This window comes from Pempheris klunzingeri, chromosome 20 (genome assembly GCF_042242105.1).
Source record: "Pempheris klunzingeri isolate RE-2024b chromosome 20, fPemKlu1.hap1, whole genome shotgun sequence".
Classification (NCBI taxonomy): Eukaryota; Metazoa; Chordata; class Actinopteri; order Acropomatiformes; family Pempheridae; genus Pempheris; species Pempheris klunzingeri.
Window position 1 is genome coordinate 7,859,790 of NC_092031.1, and position 21,464 is coordinate 7,881,253.

At 40.2% G+C, this 21,464-nt stretch overlaps 1 protein-coding gene across 1 annotated transcript; it reads left to right on the plus strand.

Moving 5' to 3' along the window:
* The first annotated feature begins 4 nt into the window (after positions 1 to 4).
* On the plus strand, positions 5 to 21,464 carry LOC139219573 (poly(ADP-ribose) glycohydrolase-like). The gene is made up of 17 exons (XM_070851485.1): positions 5 to 566; positions 671 to 759; positions 843 to 1,588; positions 2,337 to 2,459; positions 2,947 to 3,033; positions 3,294 to 3,368; positions 6,907 to 6,999; positions 7,991 to 8,145; positions 10,297 to 10,376; positions 10,479 to 10,539; positions 10,657 to 10,732; positions 11,906 to 12,053; positions 16,648 to 16,726; positions 16,975 to 17,083; positions 18,900 to 19,005; positions 20,060 to 20,188; positions 20,474 to 21,464. The coding sequence occupies exons 1-17, from the start codon at positions 451 to 453 to the stop codon at positions 20,647 to 20,649; spliced, it is 2,448 nt and encodes an 815-aa protein (XP_070707586.1). The 5' UTR covers positions 5 to 450; the 3' UTR covers positions 20,650 to 21,464.

Sequence of the window (21,464 nt, forward strand, 5' to 3'; positions counted from 1 at the left end):
TTTGGCGTTGAGCAGCGGTTGAGTAGAAGAATAGCAATATTTCATGACTGTAAAAAGTAACATTGTGCGTTTTAACACTAACTAAAGATCTACAACTGTTCTCGTTGTGCAATTTGAGGCTTTGTCTAATAGACAGCTGGCACTCTGCACCGGCTCAAATGTTTAATCAACCCGGTGTAGTCCAACACTAGTTAGCATTTAAGCTAGATAATAAGCTATGATGGTCTGACAGTCGTTTCTGGACAGTTTATCGAACTGTGGCTGGTTTAAACTCTGATCTAAGGCAAAAGTCTGAATAATAGTAAAATATAAAGCAGCATTTTCCTGCCTTATTACGTATTTAGCTAATGCTTATTAGTTAGCCAACGGTACTTAGTTATATAGTTACAAGGAAAGTATGTGCTCAATTAAAGCACTGCATGTGCTCTGTTGAAATAGATCGTGCCATGTATGGCTGCATACCGTATTTTAAGATTTGTTTACCTACTGAAGAGAGGACTGCCGAAAAAACAAGTGTGGACAAAACTAAATAACACTTCATCACTTGTGTCAGCTCCAGTTGTGTTGTGAGTACACATTTAGTGTCTTTTCATGTTAAAACTGCCAAGACGCTCCTCTGTCTCTGATGATATGGACATGTGGTGTTATGTGCTGCTTCCTGTTTTTGTAGAATGACTGCACTGACAGACTTTGAACCCCTAGCAAAAAGAGTCAGGGTTGAAACCTGTATCCCAACACCCCTGTCATCTTCTCTCAAAGGTAAGAGTGGTAGAGTACATGTCAAACAAGTTAATGGCTTTATTTCACCCTTTAGTAAAAAAAAAAAAATGTTTCTTCTTCAGAGTCCTCTTTATGTATTCAGAGCACAGTGAGAGACAATGAGACAGTAAATCAAGAAAAGAAGCAAAACGACACAGAGACGAAGATGGATATACGGCCAAAGACTGGAGCAGATGGCTTGCGAGGTGTAAAGACGAAAGGTTACCATCAAAGAATCGGCCCCAGACAGCAACAGAAGTTCAGAAATACTCTTGAACGATGGTTGGTTAAGCCCACAAAAAGCCCAAATACAGCTGAAATCAATCAAACTCAGGAGGTTGCAGAAATGACCGATGACGGTGGCTTTCAAAGCACCTCAGCTCAGTTTCTGGATTGCCAAAATGATGAAAACCCCACTCTGTCTGACCCGGATGATGAAACGCAGCCCTTGACACCAGAAGACCTGGATGAAGACAGTTCTGTGTCACCAGCTTCCAAGGATTCTGCAGGAACTGATCTTGTGCAGACACTTGGGTTAGAAAAACAAGAAATGGAGCCATGCTCATCAAGCTCAGTGGGCTCTGACAAACATAATGCCAAAATAACAGACTTCTTTTCAGGGACCTCCTCACCACGTTTACCTGTTAGACAGGGCAAGCCAGATAAGCCTCCAGAGAAACAAGATCCAGACAAGGAAGCTACCTCTGCTGTCAAGCCAGATGTCAGATGGCTGGGGACGCCAATCAATGAGCTAAAGAGAATGCCTGAATGTGGTGGACGACTTCCTCCGCTGAGAAATGTTCCTGACCAGCACACTGTGATGATAAGGGTTTGAGCAATTACTTCTTTTTTGTGCCATGCACAGCAATTCAGATTCATTCAATCATGACTTCATATGATTATATGACTTCATTCATTCAAGTCATAGAAATGTATAGTAATTTAATGAGTCAACCCAGTGCCTTTGCAATATTTCCGCACCATGTTTGGAAATGTAGAAATTATTTATCTTCACCATTTCAGGTATATTATTAAACTACTAGTCTACAAACTGTAGCTTTGCTCTCCTCAGAGCTTCTGATTGATCAATATTTATTTATTACCCACATAAAAACGTGACAACCGTCCTTTTTTTTAGGCCAAGCTCATGAGAAAAATGTAATGTGTGAACTTTAGGCTACCATGAGTTAATGCCATTATCTTTGTTACAATAAGGGTCAGTACACAGATCCCAGAAGGTCTATAATTCTTAACTTTCCATGTTTTTGATGACTACAGAGACGGTTATCTTTCTGATGAAGGCTTTAGTTTAACTCAATAAGTGAATTACCAGAATCATATCACCACCTTCTTAATGTTTGCTGAAGATGTAAGACCCTTACCACTTAATAGCTTAAAAATCTTACATGTAACATATTTAGGGCTGGTAGAATTGTATTGCATATGTATCCAGTGTTTTACTAAATCAGTGAACCCAACCTTAAATTGGTTCACAATCTATATTGTACTGTAAATTGGTTTGTACACAGGTAGTGCACATACTAATACCATATGTTTTCATTCACTCCCTTTGACAGACAGACCTTCTTCAGAATGGTCAAGCTCCTGTTCCATATCCTGCTAGGTTTAAGGATACCTGGGATGATGTCCATGTCAAGATGCCCTGCTCCAATAGAAATTTGTTTCCAGTAGAAGATGAGGTATTGGCCCAAGTGTTTATAACTGAATTGTGTTATAAAGACCTATAAATGGCACATTAAACGTATGTGCTAGACTGCTTTTGAATGCACAGATTGTACAATATTGGTTCAATATTGGTCATGTGAACCATGCAATCACATTACATTCTTGACTGAAGGCATATTCAGTCTATTATTACCAGCAGTGAGGACGATAGGATGAGCACTGTGATGTTTTATTTATGATTTGAAAGTTGAAATATCACTTTAGGTAAGACTGTGCTTGTCCATCCAGGCTTGGGTTATCATTTTTCAAGGCTGTTATCCACATTCATGTTTCATGTGTCACAACACAACAGAGGAAAATGACGGTACAGAAATGACGAGGCACAATACTTATGACATTAATTCATGATATCACTGCAAGAAACAGGCAGCATTATTATTCTTTGCTTGTGAAAAACTGTATTCACTTGGCAGTGACTTAACAAAGTTTGTGCTTTCACAGGACACACGAGAACTGCAGAATAAGAGTCGGTGGGAGCTGATCAAGGAAACTTTAAACAAGAAGTTTACAAGGCCAATCGAGTTAAAGGCAAGTTTCACATTCATGTCCTGTTATTGGCAAAGCCTAATGTATTTTGCTTTGTGAAACGAGGGGCACTGTGCATCACAGGCGTTGTTCCCAGACTCTGCCATAAGGTGGCGCCATGAGCCCAGAAACTGAGAAGCACACAGTTTCTCAAAATTTGACAATTGATTGGTTTAATATACATATATAGTATGTCTGAATTATTGCAATTCAGATACTTTTCGTGCTTAATTTTGTATAATTATTGAATTTGTTTGTTACAGAATGCAATATTGAAATACAGCGCCTCACAAGCCAAGAAATGGGACTTCGCAGCGTTATGTTTGTACTGCACTGAGGTAAACCTACATACATGTCTGTCCTGATAACTTTGGACTCATTGAGTTAATACTGGCCCGGAGGCATGTAAACACAGATGGACACATGTTGAAGATGTTGAAGGATTAGCCGTAGAGTAATGAAGCATTAACTGTCCAATCATGACACTTGATTGCCCAACAGAAGGCATCGTAAACCACCGTCGGTGCCTCTCACACAGCTTGGGTCAAAGAAAGTACAGATGGCTCATTAGTTGGTGATGATATTGTCTTCAGTTTGTGGAAGACAGTGGTATGGGCGTATCATTTGACACCAGATTAGATTTAACTGTATTTAAATGACGTGATTCAACATCGATGGGCCTAATTCTGCTAATTCATAACTTGATACGCAGAAGTTGGTCACCACAACTATACAGCCATTTTTCTTGTTTATTTCTTTATTTCTTGAAAGTCCAGCCATAAATTCATACTGTACATACAGTATAATGAGCCCAGTATGCAGGGTGATTGGCAGACAAACTTTAAAATACTTGGCTAAGTGTGGGAATCAACTTTTGATAGGTTTTGTGAAAATGTTTGTTCTGTATTCTCACAAAGCTCTATCAAGCTTTTCACAACATTACACAACAATCTTCTCGTGTTGTCTAGACATTGTTCTGAGGCTCAGATTATAAAGTTTTATTTCCAAGGCGTTGTTTATGTGATTTTTATTCATTTTATTTTTACTGTCCCCAGCCAAGTCATTTTCTTTACAGGCCAAGGATAAAATAGGCCTGAGTTGCATTATGATGGCTGGGGCAGTGTTTCTTCATTGGTTGTTGCCCAGAGTTGTGGGTGTCTTCTCCAGCCCTGTTCGAAAGCCATCCATCATCTGTTGTCTTGATGCGCTCTGCGTCATCCTGTGTAGAGAATCAGGGAGGGCTGTACTACTGTCTGGCTCACGAAAGAATTGGAAATATTCCATTTAGAGAGATGGGCCATTGTGACATGTGTGTGTGATATAAGAAACCCTGAACCTGAGCACTCATCCACCCTTAGCTGCAGCTACATGTTTTTATGATATCTCACATCTCAGGAAAAAAGTACATGTAACGCTTTGTTCTTGAATGCCAGTATGTCAAATGTGTTTCTGTCATTTTGCACAAGAACAGTAATAGATCTCACACAGGAGAGTATTGCAGGCCTTCAGAGGCAAAATGGGAGTCTGGAGAAATAATATAATTTTTTGCCAAAAGGTCACATTTAGTAACTTGTCAGAAATGAAAATGACATTACATCCCAGAGAATGCTTTACTCCTGCCTTATATTGCTGAATCAATTGTGTGCTGTATGTATGCCATAAATCATGTTAGAGTTTATTAGATAAAGCCTAAGCATGTCGAGAGGCTTTAGCCATAGGCCAAGTTGTAGTTGTTGCAGCTGGATTTTGGATTGTGTCAAATCTACTGGCATGGCAAAATTAGATTTTTGTCAGACTAAGTGCTGTCAAATATATTAAAACAGACTTGGATTTGAAGTTATCCAATTGTAGGTAATCAAAAGCAAACACTATCTTATAACAAGAGTATATTGATCAGAGACAGTGATCAGTCAGACTTATTTACACTATGATCTGAGCTACTGTTCATTTTTAGCATTTTTAAGAGCCACTTGGTGGTGTGTCATGTTGCCAGTTCCTATTGGCATCACAGTGTAATTGCACAGGCTCAAATCAAACATTTTATCACTCACTGTGTTGTTGACTGAAGTGGAGATACCATGTTGGTATTGTTGCTGATTGGTTGTAAAACCTGCATATTTGACCTTAAAATTTTTGAAAAAGAAAATTGTCAATTGCGTTTCATGTTAGATGTTTGCTGGTGACTCCCCAGTGTCACATATACTGTGTGGCATCGTAGCTCACCGAAAATACATTAGCTTTATTTATGCTCTATTATTGCAAAGCTGACACACACAGTTCCTCTTAAAGAAGACTGTTTATTGCTTCTGTCCCTAACAATTTATTCACAGCTTGACTGAGTAATGAATCTGTGTTTTAATAGTCTAATATGCTGAAGGGGCAGTACAATTAAGCTGCATGTACAGTATCTCTAATATATTGACAGAAAGCAGCTCATAGAGCCCATCGAATATATCAATTCATTTTAGAAACCAATCACAGAGGGTCATACATGTTTGATTTATTTATCTAAAATGGGGAAAGGCGAACAGATGCCATGTAACACACTCCATTTTTCATTTTGTTACTATTCCCCAGGAGATGCCAGTTTGGAGACACTGTAGCAGGATGATTTTTAGTGTCAGTGAAAAGTAGACATGAATGGCATAGAGTGACGGGCCATGCACCCTCATTGAATATTCATCTTGGCACCCACACCTTATGAATAACTGAAAAGCTGCTGATGGACAGCACCGGTTTTCTTCATTTCTCTGTCTCTAGCCCAACCAGTGCTGTATTTACGGTCATGAGCACGGCAGTGTTTTATTTTTACATGGTCACACGTCCACAGATGCAGTCAAGCGGATTGCTTTATTGCTCAGACCTGTGGGGAATCGGAAACAGAGCGCAAGGCGTTGTGTTAAATCTGTACGAGAACTCTGGTTTCTCACTGCCCGCACCCTCACATTTTGCTTGATTACTTTGTCAGTTTGATGTGATGTACAGACCTGTATCAAGTCATACACGGAGTTAGTTCAGTTTATTTGATGCACTGTCTCCTGCTGATTTAAAGAGCTTGGCTTATACTACTTCAGCTATATCCACCGCCTCGCCCTGTCAACTGCTTTCATTTATTACGCCCATAGGAGCAGTTTATGATGTCAACCAGGTCATTACTTATGACAGTGTTTAGTCAGGCTTCCTTTGCCATAATATAAATGTCCAAGGCTAAATTACCAGTCAAGGCTCCTTGTTCTGGAAACACCCTGTCCTTTCGATTTCAAACGCTCGGTCATTTGCATCTCTTCTAGGAAGAAGACTGTTTAATCAGCTGGCATGACCGTGCAACCTTGATGAAATTGCTCTGTGATTGATCATTCTGACATTTTGTAGCCAACATTGGCCTAAAACATGGGTAGTATATTTTGTCCAAGATATGTAAGTGCACTGTTGTCAAGTCATGGATGGTTAGTGTCTTACTTTGATATTTGGTTCTGGTGGTATTATTATAGATGAATTGTTCAGCTAATGCCAGATGTATTTCAATAACATGAAGTCATATCTTTCACAATCCCTTTTAAATGTGTGAGGTAATAGTCAGCGGCACAGGTTGTCATTTTTTCTCGCTGTTTTACATCTGCTCGCACAGTATTATTGGTCAGGGAGTGGAGTTTCACTACTTTTTTAAAAGGCCGTCTTGCCCTTTGATGTTATGTGTTGCTAATATTCAACTTCTATTTGTTTCTAGGTATAATTGCACATAAAGCCTCGACATTTTGATATGGATCAGAGCTGTTCAATTAATGTCTTTCTCAAACCAATCAGCCCAAACTGATAGTAATGTCACAGCTGAGTTGGCAGTCAACAAACATAAACAGATCTCTTGCTCTCTCCAAGGTCCTGGAGCCTGATGCAGCTGAACATCTGTTTGACTCCCTGCTGCCAGACATGGTGCAATTAGCACTGAGAACATCTGAGCTCTGTACCAAGGTAACAGCCATCACTAACCAACAGATACTTAGCTCACTGGTCTGTGACATAGTAGATCACGACAGCAGGTTGAAGCCAAAGGTCACGACGTGACAAATAATCTTGTGAAATGGTAGTAAAAATGGTGAGGTCAAGGCACGTAGCTATTGATGGTCATTTATTTGATGTTTTATGGTCCTTTTGGTCATCTGGTACTTTGGCGTGTGGATGACGAGGAGCAATGTGCGTTAGCAGCTGAAAAAGTCTAATTAAGAAGGGGTTTTGTGTATTAATTTGGCCAGACAGACAGCCAGTCATCTCATTTCAGTTTTACATCTTTGTGTTAAATGTATTTTTAGTTTGAATAATTTTACACTGAAAATGTAAAAACATTACCCAAGTAAACAGGTTTGTGCTAAAACAGTATTTAGTGACTGAGTTTAGTTTTGTAGACCTTCAAAATTAAGCATCAGAATATATATGAGTAGTATACAAAGTTGTCTATTCTGCTATGACTTGTAGAATAGAATAATTGCAATGAGCTGTTTTAATTGATAGAAAATTGATGTCTAAAACTGATCAAAAATCCCTTTGATTCTGTTGAACTATGTTGAACTGATCTACCACGACATAAGAACCTGCTTAATAGATTCAAAAGAGAATTTAAAAAGGAGAATTATGCGTCATTATTGCTGTGTTGTTCCTAAATCAACTTGTAGCCAAACATAGTTGTTTTTCCCTGTTGGTCTATAGTCTTAATGCAACAAGCACTCATTATTGCCAGTACAGAATTACTTATACAGATGCAATGTTTGTTTAAAACCTCATAGCCTTTATTAGGAGTATGGATCTCTAGTGATTCAAGGATGGATGTTGATTGCAATAATGATGGTTGATTCAAGAAGCACAGAGTGGTGCCAAATTAGTACAGCATACTTCAATGTCTCATTTGGCAAATTGACAAAACAAATTATTTTGACCTTCCTCAGTTGTACCTGTGTTCCTCCTCTAGCCGATACCCCTCCTCAAGGGAGGCATGAACCACTCCATCACCATGTCTCAGGAGCAGGTGGCATGTCTGCTCGCCAACGCCTTCTTCTGCACTTTCCCCCGACGCAACTCCAGAAGGACCGAGTACGGCAACTACCCAGACATCAACTTCTTCAGGTAATATAGGGATGTGGCAGTTCCATACATGATGTTTAATGTAACACAATCAGGTTATAAATTATGCTGCTGTGACAACTAGCATCATTTCCATGAGGGGGCACTACTGTATATGCTTTCCTCACAACTCATTTTATCTTCTGGCTGAGTGGTAAAGCAAATATTTACATTGTACATAGATTTGATAACACTTGAGCAAGCACTACATTATAACATAAGCATATTGATCAGCGGCGGTGATCAGTCTGACTTATTTACACTGTGATCTGAAAGGTTTTTACCTCGACACTGAGCGCATGAGTCATTGTTCATTTGAACACTGAGCTTTTACTTTTTAAAGTGCAGGGGCTGATGTGTCCTTGAGCTTACTGTACTTACTAGAAATAGTAATACTATTTGTTGGACGTTCTGTCTTTCGTTGGCACAGTTTTACCAGAATATTGAATACAAATATGACGCAGAAGAAAAAAGGAAGGCAGGATGGCATTCTTTTTTTAAATCCTTGCAAGCTTCCTCCGTGGAGATCGTCTGAATGGTGTAATGCAGAATCAGTCTGGAGACCACTGCTCAGTCATGTCCCCCATCTCTGTTGGCATCACAGTGTAATTACCTAAATGGAAGAGAGAATTAGATTAACATTGACTCAGATGGCTGCTTTTGACAAAGGAGAAGGCCATTGGCTGTTTTGCAGAAGGCTGTGAAAGAGTTCCACCGCATCAGCATTTCATTCACATAAAGGTTATTTGAAAAGAAACCGGGTTCCATCTTTATAGCCTGCTGTTACAAATGTTATCATTAATTTGTTTTTACTTTGTTAATTTTGGTAAAAAAATAAAAATAAAAATGCTGGAAATGCTTCAAATTCTCCTTTTCTGCATTTTCATTTGGAGAAATAGGTGGAGGAAATAGATGTGAAGGCTTTTATCTCATGGTGTTCTTTTATCTTAATGCCGGCTTCTTATTTGCATTGAGATAAAACAGACTAGTAAGACTGTTCTTTTCTTGGCTTGAATGTCGTGCCTGTCTTACAAAGTATTCTTCAGCAAACTTTTTATTTTACTATGAAGTGCATTTAGCTCAGACAGTTCCTAAACTCAATTTGCCTATTTTTTGAGAAATGTTTTCTTGAACTGATGATGCGGGAACCCAGCTGTTGTATATACTGTAGTCACTTATACCCTTTTCCTGAGTTATTACATCATAGCATTCACATCTGTGGGGGGTATATTGATGTTATATAATTGTGTTTTAATTCTCTTTTCCCTAAAGACCATATTGCGATTTGTTACTAAAAGCCTGCTCTCACTAGTGGCTAACTTATGTCAAAGACATTTTCCCTGAGGACGACATGGCGCACGGTCGTTTCTAGGGGCCACACTGACAAAAAATAGAAATGAATGCAGGAGTTGACTTCAGTGAATGAGTTTCCCGGCCCTGAAGGGCTCTCAGTGCACCAAGCTTGTCTTGTTATTTCATTTCACTCACATGAAATTTCTTTCTCTCTATTATAGCATGTGAGGCGGGCTGTGGGGTTCTTTACAGAGTTTGCTCGAAAGGAAGATGGTGGGCTTAATGCTCAAAGTGCATTCAAACCCACCCACTGCACCTCAGTACCAGCTGCTTTGTGTGTGTTTGTTTGTGTGTTATTTTTCAGGGGGATTGACCTTTTGGCTCCTGAGGACTCTGTTACTTAAAAGGCACACAGGGCTTCTTAATGTATCCCCAAGGAGGGGGCCGTGTTTCCTTCCCCGTTCCTTTTTTGTGTGAGTGCTGTGAAGTGGCACATGAGTGTGACTCTGTGATGGCAAGCCCGGGGCAACTCCATTGTCGTAACAACGAAGGAACTCCTACATAATCGGCTAGTGACTGAAAGGGAAGCTGAGTGAGAGATGAACTAATTCATATCAAAAGTTGAAGCATGACTGAACTCACATGGCCAAAGTGGAGGTCTTGTGTCTCTATGTCTCTATACAGAGAGTCATTTTTCCTGGTTTTGGCTGTAGTTGTTTAATTGTAGGCAAAACTGGAAGAGTTGGTGGTTTGCTGTGATGCTATGTATAACCTGCTTGCCTGAAAAGTGTGCTTAATTTTTATAAGATGATTAATATCAAGAAAAACTGAACTCGATTCATAATCTCTTCTTGCTTTCAGGCTGTTTGAGGCGGCCACTTCAAAGAAGATTGAGAAACTGAAAACCCTGATGTGCTATTTCAATAGTTTTACTGAACAAAGTAGGTATTCAGAACTCATTTTTAAAATTTGCAGCAATACAACGTCAGTGATGTAAAATAAATACTGACATTTCATACTTCCTTTTTTTTTTTGCTTTTCAGAGCCTACTGGACTTGTAACGTTCACACGAAAAAGAATGGATAAACCTTTGAATTGGAAAAAGTATAATATATTGACACTTTCATAGAAAAATGTTACTGTCACTGTTAGTAGTATGTCAAGCAGATCCAGCTCAGCTTTAGCCAATAACCGGAAAACAATTCATTCTTTGTGTTTCAGCTCACAGACTCTGCTCACAAAGCTCCACATTACTTGCGAAGGGACCATTGAGGATGATGGTTATGGAATGCTTCAGGTGAGACGCAGGGGAGGAGAGGTACCCCAGTAGTTTTCACTCGCGGAAAGTCATGATAGTGTGATTTTAGAGGTACTTGGCCTTGCAGAATCCTATTCTCATTGCTTCAAGGAGCTATTTGTTTGAGAGATACTCCTCCTTGTGCTTGGTTTCCATCCTCTTTTCCCTCTGTTGTAGTCAGTCACAGAGCCACCACATTCTCAAGCCTTTCACCCAGAATGCTTACTACTGCTGAAAAGGCCTTTGAGGGAGCCTGTGACGTGTTGCAGGGAGTGTGTGCTGGGACTGGGGTCGAGGCCTCTGAGCCTCTTCTGCTCTCTGTGTCGGCCGTGCTTCCTATCCACTGTCAGGATGGCCCGCTCTGCCTTTCACCTTTTGTTTGCCTCCAGTTGCCACAAGCTGACAACTGATGTGCACACATGACCAGCTCCGGGGCACGCTGCGGCCCGGATTGATGGATGCTCTGCTGGGGTGGGGGTGGTGCTGACAGCCTGTCAAAGCAGACTTTGGAGGCTGGCTCGCTGTCCCAGAGTTGAGTGACCAGTTTGGGGAGATGTTCTCTCAGACTGCTGCTCACCCCTTTGCAGCTTCTTCCGGGGGTTATGACGGGGTTGGTCTGGGCTGTCTACAGGCCAATAAGCAACAACTGTCAGTCCTGAAATTGGACTACAAGTTCCACATGGGTGCTTTCTGACTGAAACAATGAGTCGTCACGCCTGTGTCTGAGCAGAAACTAGGAGATGCATATTTTTCTTTTGAATCGTAAACAGACTGAAATAAATCAGTGTCACCCACAGATCTGCCCACAAACCTGAAACACACAAGCAGGAAGAGATATCACAGGCATCAGTCAGCAGTCGATTTAGCGGCATGTAATGACTGGAGGGAGATGTTTACTTTTGACTGCAGGACCTCTCTTGTTTTGGTAGTTGCTACTGGCAGCAGCACACTTGAGTGCTGCTCCTCAGGAGAGCTCATTTTGGCATTGGGGGGACAGATGTCTGAGTAATGCCAGCACCTCAAGCCTCCTTCCCAATCAGCTTGTCAGGGATTCTGTCACAAATAAAAGAGAAAAGGCTGAGACCCTTTCATGAAGTGTTTTACTCCCGTTTTGGGAATCATAGAAAATGTTCAATTACTTTTATCTAAATTATCATCTGTCTTGATTTGTAGGTGGATTTTGCCAATCGGTTTGTGGGAGGAGGAGTCACCAGTTCTGGTCTAGTTCAAGAGGAAATCCGTTTTCTGATCAACCCAGAGCTGATTGTTTCTCGCCTCTTCACCGAAGCCCTGGATCATAATGAATGTCTGATCATCACAGGTCAGTGATCAAAAAGTCGCCCACAACTTGTTTGACAATTTTTCACTGAAAGGATCATTCTATTCAATTATTCACGATCTAGTCCGTTGATCCACATCAGATCAATAATGCCCCAGGTTTACTTTTTTCATGCTTGACCTATAATTTGACAGACGAAACATAATGGGCGTTTCAAGTCACACACAGTTTGGAGTAAACACAGCGCACCTTCAATTTACCCCATCCTGGCTCAGCAGGCTAAAGGATGTTTGTGGCAATTGCCCTGTTTTCGGTATCCGTCCTTGTCCTATGTTTTCTTTTGATTGGCTGCAAGGGGGAGAATCCGATCAGTCGTGAGTTAGAGATTGGGCTGTGCTGATTACTCTGTTGGGTCTTTCTGTTGAGTAATTCCCACCGACTGTACTTCAGTATTGAGTGGGTGCTACAAACAAGGTTGGGAGACAGGCCAGTAGACCCAGTAACGAGACGTAAGCTTAAGGAGTCCCAGCAGGAGGCTGATGGCTCCTGTCTGTTTTTTCTTCTTCTTCTTTTTTATCTGTAACATTGTTTGTCTAGACTGTTGCAGCTCCTTGATTGTGTTTGATGAACAGGTTAGAAATGCAACTATATAACAATGTTATATAGTGATTGCTAGCCAAAACTAGAAGAAAAAAGGAAGCCTAAACTCATCCAGTTGTCATTTTGTAATAAAATACAAAATATCAAAATTATATAATTAAAATAATTTAAATCATTAATTTGTGGATTTTACAGCTGGGTCAGAAAAAATTATGAATTACTTTTACCCTTCATAAGTATGTCTTAGTCTATGCTATGGCTGACATGAATTGATGTGTGCAAAACCAAATGACTTTTCCTTTTTTTCCTTTCCTTTCCTTCTTTTCCTTATAACGGTCACAATGCGTTTAAGACCAAATCTCTGGCACAGTGAAGTAAAAACATCAAACAAAAGTGATTTGGGGATTGTATGAATACATTTGACTTAAAATCTTCTTAACTTAGATTTGCAGCCTTTTACTGTTTTGGTACACTCTCCCTACACTCATTAGCATTGTTTCCAGATACAGGCAGATGTTTTTAGTAAAAAAAAAAAAAACACTCTGATAATCTGGCCAGCACCAATGGCAGACAAAGTTGGCAACTAGCTAAAATATTGTCTGCTAATTCTTCACCAACTCCTGACATTTCCCTCAGGAGTTGATAGAAAAGGAGAGTGAGTATTACACTTTTACATCGCCTTAACAAGGCGTTGAGCCATTATTCTGCATCGCCATCTGTGTAAAGTGTTGTTAGATGGAAGGGGGGTGCTCATTGATGCTCCCCCTATGAGCCAGCAGCAGATGTAGGAACAGAGATGAATCAATATCTTTCTGGAAAGGGTGGTGCTACTAGACACCAATGCTTTTATGTCACACGACATGCCTGTCATTGCTTTTATAGTTTCTGGAAAGCAGAAGTGTGATCTAAAATCACACACTGGGGCAGCAATTTGCCATTGTTGTTTGGGTCAATGTAAATAAGCAAAACTGACTCAATGATGAGTCTTCTTTACTGTATATTGTGTGATTTCTGTATAAAAAGGGCTTTACATTCAGCTGATGGCCAGAAACAGGACTCCAAATGAATGCCACTGTCACTGTGTATTTGTTGGATGTATAAATAATACATTTTCCTTGTAATTACTGTTACACTGTAACATTGTGTGCAAGTACTCATCACCCATGATGATGAGCCTGCCTTGATGTTGCATAACAAGTGCGTTGGATTAGAACAGGAAGTGAGGCAACAGAGCCTCCGCCCTCCTCAGCAATCATACCGCTGCATCAGGTCTTCTCGCTTTGGTGGAGTCACCTTCAGACTTCTTGCCAGCCATCTATCCCTCGCCTCCACTTGCACCACTTAACTTTATTACTGAGGCCCAGAATTAATTATAGCTGGAAGACCTGCCCAAGACCTGCTCCGCTAATGGACTCTTCCATTCCATCATCTTTATTAAACCCTGCCCGTATCTCTTGTCCCCCGCTGTAAAAGTCCAAGCCTTTGCTGCATTGTGGCCATGTGGTAAATCATATTCCCACATGATATGTTTTGGCATACAGTAGAGAAGCTAATGGATCTTACCTCTGCACTGAAATTTGCAAAAGTGCCCAGGCCTAATTGAATTTTCTTTGATTGCTAGATATCTGGCTGCCATCGGGGCGGTCAAAAGTATAAACAGTATCAAGGAGAAGCCATGTGATTCGTTGATGGCAGTACTGACCAGAAAATACGGTGCAAGCTTGACGCAAGCAGGGAGATACAGGGATTTTTGTTCTTGATGCTGCACAAATCAGTGTGAATGGTAGTTCAACATGTGTGAAAACAGACTTACTGGCCCTACTGATGACTTTTACTTCCTCATTCTAATTGTGGACAGCTATGTTTTTTTTAAAGTGAGAAACTGCGTTATCCTCGTTTGTTCACAGATGCCTGCTTTTGCCTCAACATGTCAATGAGATGCGCCTCTGACCTTTTACTGTCTCTGGTCCACCACAAATATGAGACACTTTGTTTTGATGTATTTACACATGAATGGACCAACCTTCAGGAACATTGTGAATGATCCCTTTTGATTTTTATGCAACTCATTTGTTCTTATTTCTAATGAACAGACAAATATTTCCCTGGTCGAGATTAAATCTGCTTCCCACTACAAATAATTTTTGAATGGCAAGTTGGCTGCATAAAATAATCGAAATCATTGTTCGTTAAGGTTGTTCCTTTCAAATGCAAATATGGTTGATCATAGAGTTTGATATTTTTGGAGGACCAATAAAGGTCAGGTGTATGCATAGTTAACACGAGGCCATCTAGTTTTACGACGGGAGCGCTAAACATTATCAGCTGTGCAAACGTCTCTGTGGTGTCTGGTAGTGAACTTCACATGCTTTACATTTATATATCTAATTTCTAATGTCACTAGAATATTTTAAAATACTCTTAAAGTAGCTCATGATATTTCTTTATTATTCACCATTGCATTCATATTATTTCACCAACCATAATTATTCAGAACGCTGTTACCAACATACTGCCTGTTGCAGCTACTGAGTGGATTTATTATGTTGTTTTGATAAGCATTAGGATAATATGAAACGTTTAATTTAGTGTTAGGTTTTGTCAGTACATACATCATCAGATGTTGTGCAAATAATAGAGACAAGATTTGTGTGCCTCTTGGCTGTTGTAATGCATCGCTTAAGAGCTGTCAGCAGAATATTTATAATGTACCCACATAAGGATCGGCACACTCAACATGGTGAACAGAGCAACCAAACAGGAGATTCTGTTATTCTCTGATTGAAGATATTTCACTGTGCTGTCTGCCATTTGGGCCAGTTTTTTTTTTTTTTTTGTCCATAAATTGAGGCTGGAGCATCAGTGATCTCAGTTTAGTTTGTATGTTCATTTAGCTCTCAGGTTGATGTAAGTTGAAATGTCTGTATGTGGTCAGTAGTTGGACTGTAAAAAGTGGTCGCTGTGGTTGTGCAGCTCCTCAGTATCCTCTCCTATTCTTTCACTGCCATGCTGATGGTGCATCAACTGCGACTTTGCAAACCACAAAGTATGTTTATGTATCCCATTCAGCATTTTGCACGTGTTTTAGTAGCATACTGGTGAACTAGATTAGGTATTTCAGTGTTTTATTCAGGCAATACATTTGTGCATTATCATTGAAAAATGAGAGGCAGACTAACTATTAGTGACATATCTGTTAAATGGAGAGTGCTCTAGAGATCCCCCCCCCCCCTACGTGCACCTCCTAATACCCGCAGACCAAGGCCCCACCACTAATCACTTGGTTCATTCATTTTGCAGCTTGAAGCATCTCAGCGAGTGCTCTCAAAAGCCAGGTACTAATGAGCGTTAATGAATGGGAAGTTAATTTGTGGCCTCTTTTGTTTGACTGTGCTGTTGCCTCCCCACCCTCGGCTCCCCCTTTACGGGTGGTGAGTGTTCCCCTGTGAGCTGCCGGTCAGTCGCTGCTTCGCACGTCGTTTCAAGGGGGCTAATAACGTGACCTTCCTCTTGTCAGGAGACAGCTGCTCCTGTTTCATCCGATCACATCAGGCACATCTGCCCGAAAACCTTTTGTCATCATAATGAATTTTTAAAGCAATTTATATCACTGGTTGTCAATTTAATCTGTTTTAGAGAATTCATTTTCTCTACTGTTTATTTCTTGTTTGAGTATTTATATATAGAAATATATTTGAATATATTTAGATGTTTTGAAGAGCCTGTTGGTTTTGCAGTGCGGTATTTGCCACACAATCAGAGTTTAGATATGGCTGTTGAATCAAAAACACACTGATTTTAGCTACATTATGGTTATTGCACCAAAGTTACACCTTTTATTTCCCCCAAACTATTATTTAATTGTTTCATTATTGATGGCCAAACTATTAAAACATAGTGATCTTACTGTTCTTTCCTGTTTGCCACCTAAATACAGCTGGAAGTGTTCTTTAATTCCAACCATGTTTAAAAAAAGATTATTGTGTTAATGCTTTGCAGTTGTGTTTGACTCATCTTCCCTGTGTCTTATTACCAGGAACACAACAGTACAGTAAATACACAGGCTATTCTCAGACCTACGAATGGGATGGCAGCCACCAGGACACAACTCCAAGGTATTTATTGCACCTATATAAGACCTCAAAATGCTTGAAACAATAACTAAGTGCTGTGTTTAAATAATTAGTTCCAATCATGTTGAGGGTAACTTTGCTCAGGCGGTTGGCCCACCACACTTTTTAGTGGGTTTTATTTACTTTATTTTGTGCAGCTTCTCACTTTGCATGTAGATGTAGAGAACTTACTAAAATGTAGTTTTGTCTTAAGTAACAATGTGCCAAATCATTTCTTTGATGTGTTTCAGAGATGGGTGGCAGAGAAGATGCACAGAGATTGTGGCCATTGATGCACTGCATTTCAAGAATTTTCTTGAACAGTTTCACCCAGAGAAACTCAACCGAGAACTCAACAAGGTGATTTTGTATTTTTCTTTTAATCTGTGTTTCCTGCTTGCTTTCTTTAAGGGTTTTAGTGTCTTGGTTGTGCCTTTTGCTCTTCTGCTTGGCTCTGGTTTAAGTTAGACTGGTTTCGATGAAAACACCTGAGAACAAAAACAAAACATTGTCAGCTCATTGCAAAATAGGTATTAATAAGTTTATAGTGAGGGCTGCTGCTGTAATGGCAGTTTTTTTGCCTTCTGTCTGAAAAATGAACAGTTTGTATAATTTATGGCGGTGGAAGTGTGGGGGCAGTCTACCACTGCTCTTTGATGTTATGCTTTGATCTCGCATCTTCATGTCTCTTTAACAGTGTACGGCTGCAGTGATGTTATATTTTAGTAATATTTACCACATTACTTCATATTTGATTTACACAGATTCTTATGCCAATCCATTTGGTTGATAATTGGAAAACGGTGTCATCACAAATGTCAGCTGAGATGACAATGACTTATGTTTACTTTTGTCAAGGTAAATATCTGAATAATCGATTAGTGACATATCTAAGTATCACAGACTAATGGATTGTCATATCTGTAGAGCTTAGTCTTAATAATTACACCGTCCATTAGGCCCAGAATTAATTTTAATTAGCACAATTGACCTCAGTGCGATTAATCACAATTATTACATTTATTTGATAGAGATTTTTATTAGTAGGGATTCTTGCATGTGTGCAGACTTCCCAGTCAGAGATGCCCATTTGTAATAGAAAATCAAGATGTTGATATTGTCAAGGCTGCCGTCAGAAAGCATGGAGGAGTTTGACAGCTCTGACAAGTGACCAACATGAAGATCGATCCTGTTTCGAATATTGTCCAGCTGACTGTCATATCTGCCCTTTCACAGGAAGAATTTATGACTGGTCAGTGGGAGGTTGGACGCTCACAATTCATTTTCACTATTCACTTGATTTCCAATGTGAAAATGAATGTCCAGGGCCCCTTCAGATCTTTCATATAAAAATCACTTTTCATGACAAGCTAACATGTTGTCATGTCAAATGCTCTTGTTCATGCATGTGAGTTTAGTCTGTAATGTGCAATTATTACTATGTAAAACCCAATGCTAATTTCACACCAATGGCGATCCAGTGAAAGGAATAGGTGTGTATGACACAAATGTCAAAAATGCATGTTCAGCCGGGGCAGCCAAGCTTTATGTGTTCATGCTCTGAGTGATGTGTCAAGCGCAGGCCTGCAGGCAAATGGAATTACTTTGTTGCTTTCTATATTCAATTTATGTTTGATAGTATGGAGACGTTCTATAGGCCTGCTTCTTATGAAACATACCGGTGATCTGGAACAATAAGGTGATCCCAAGACCTGAGGCTCACGAGAGCTGGTTCCACCTTTTATGTACCAAGTGACACATCATTCCCCACGTACGTGAGCAGCCTGGCTTCATGTAGCCGACAACTTGATGTAATGGCGTCCCAACAAATTCACAATTTTGTCGACGGAAGGGCTTTTCTTATTGTGAGGCAATGGCGGTGCCTGAAATCACTCCCTATTTGCAATGTAGTGCATTATTATATTTTCCTCCACTTTATTTTAGTGTTCAAGTTCTAATTAGGAAATTGAAGCAGTTAAAAATTCACACAACTGAATAATTAATAGCATTCACTGCATGCGCACTACTTTTTGCAAAAATCCCTTTGTGCAATTCATTGTGCAGCCAATGTTTTATAGTGTTGCTACACAACACGTGTCCTATTATATTGATTGTTTTGTGTTAATATTACCTAATATGTTGCTTTTGACCTTCCCTTTACTCTGTCTTCATTAAGGCCTACTGTGGCTTTTCTCGCCCCGAGAATCAAAGCAAAAACCTTGCAGCAGTGGCTACAGGGAACTGGGGCTGTGGGGTTTTTGGCGGCGACACACGTCTGAAAGGTAAGCACTGACGTAGCGCTCGCGTCAGTGGGTCATCTTCATTCACTCGGCGGTCTAAGCGGACTCACTTTCCCGGATTTAACAGATTAAAATTCAGATTGAAAGGCTCCAGCAGATCAGTGTGGGCATCCATTTGTCTTCCAGGAGTGCGTTCATTTAGTTAAGGCCTATTCGTCGCCTTCCTTCTATTGATCAAATGACAACGTTAATATGTTTCATTAATAGTGAAATTGATCGCCTGCTCCAGTCTATCAATCCATTACAGCCTTCTGTCTGAGCCTTGTATTACTGTCGCTGAGCAGGGAGCTTCAGGAGAGTTTATGCTAATCGTTTGCAGTAGTAGCTCTGTTTCTCTCTTTCGCCTGACGTAGAGCCACTGTGCTTGCCATCTATATATGCATCCGTGCATATTCGTTAATTAGCTGTAGCAAGACACAGACCTATAGGCGCAATTACCTAGTGTGTGCTTAATGACATGCCTCCTGGGAAGAGCTTTGTCATTCAGATGCTGTTTTCCTCCTGGGTTTTACCTTCCGTGGCCTCACATAGCCACCTATTTTTAATTGTCGCATAAGTATTGAAAAACCACAGTTGAAAGAGAGCAGTGGAGAGAAAGTGCTGAAGTGTGGACATATTCACCTTATCGCTCTTCTGAAAATGTTGATTCCGTTTGCTTGTTAACTTGCCACTGTCCCAACCTTCATTAATCAGCAGACATATTTCCAGTCTCTTAAAATATTCACAGCTCTCCGGGGCTGGACCTGGCCTCGCTTTGTAACTAATCCAGAGTTCTCGGTGGGGGTGAGACCTATTCCCCCGGTTACTTACCTTCTACTGTACTGTAGTCACGGAGGCTGGTGCTGCACACTTTAAATGTTAACATCAGCTACTGTATGACTCTTTAGACCTCTGTTTACTCTCTTTAGACCCCTACTGTAAGAAGATAAGAATGTGTAAGAAAACAGCAAAATAAACCTTAAAAGGCAAATCCTTTTACTGTATTGAAGCAAATTTTGTGCCACTCTTAGTTTAACACAGGTTTCTTTTCCTCCAGCTCTGCTCCAGATGCTGGCAGCTGCTGAGGCGGGCCGAGATGTGGCCTACTTCACCTTTGGTGACAGCCAGCTCATGACAGATGTCCACAACATGCACTCTTTCCTCATTCAGAGGAAGTTCAGCGTTGGTAAGGCAAACAGCCACCGTACCTGCTTCTTGTTTATGTGCAACTGTGATGCCTTTCCTTTTTGCACTTTTCTGATTGCACTGCCAAGGCTTTTAGGCATTAAATAATAACATTTTTAGTTGTGTTTTGGAATAATATTTCCTTTTAGGATTCTTTTGTAAAAAATAGATCTCAAGAAACAATGATATGGTTAATTATTATTCCTGAAAACTCACTTTGCTTGTTGTGATATCAGTCCACTGTAGAGACCAGACAACATACACAGTCTCCTTGTCTCCGTCACAGGGCAGGTGTATGATCTCCTGCAGCAGTACTACAGCTCGGTGTGCAAGAGCTGCCTCGGTCGACGCCCTGACGTCAGCCTCTACTCCTTCATCTACCAACAGGTCAGCTCCTCCCCGACGCCAGATGACTCCGACAGGGGCTCAGCCAGACAACATGTCCCCACAGAGTGCCGTTAAGGTCAGGTGGCTGATGAGTCACCATGCCTTATTGTTGGAAAAGGAACCGAAACGTTCTCAGACTGCCTTTAGCGGTATTTTCTATGTTCTTTTTTTTTTAGACAAACTTTTAATTAACAGTGAGGAGTATACCAAATGCGATCTCCACCACTGGCAGCCAAAAATGAAAATCTAGCATGCAGATCCTTTTTAAAAAAAAAAAACAAAAAAAACAACTGAACAGCAGAGGGTTATTAGTTATGACCCCGTCTGGCACTGCAGTCCAAGCTGTGTTCATTTTGCTGCTGCTGGTAATACGCCAATGGATTGAGCTTCAATACGACGCAATCGTGATTTTAATGGTGAAGCAAAGGTTGCCATCCATCTTCTGAGTTTGTCATGTTGCCTTTTTCACACCCACACATATCCAGCCTAATTGAATTGGCTGTCAGAAATCAAGTTAAAGTAAAAGAATAACAAGAACGTGGTTTGGAAAGCTTGGAGTGCTCTCAGGAAAGCAGTTTGATTTAAAAAGCAGCTTGGCTTTTTGGGAAATAATCTCTTACCATCCACATTTATCACAAAAGTCTAGTTACAATCACGGTCCATGAATTAACTTTTTGGTTTTTGGCTTTTGCTTTTCTTTGCTATGTGTGATGCACACCGTGAAGTTGGACTTAAATATTAATTTGATTTGTTTGTTTCTGTATTTCACAACTGATTGAGGTGTAAATCTGTTATTTGCAGACCTTAATTATTGCTGTATAGCTACTCTTAACTTAAAGGTGAGGATTTTTGACATATTTTGTTTTTCAAACGGCCTCAATAAAATCAGT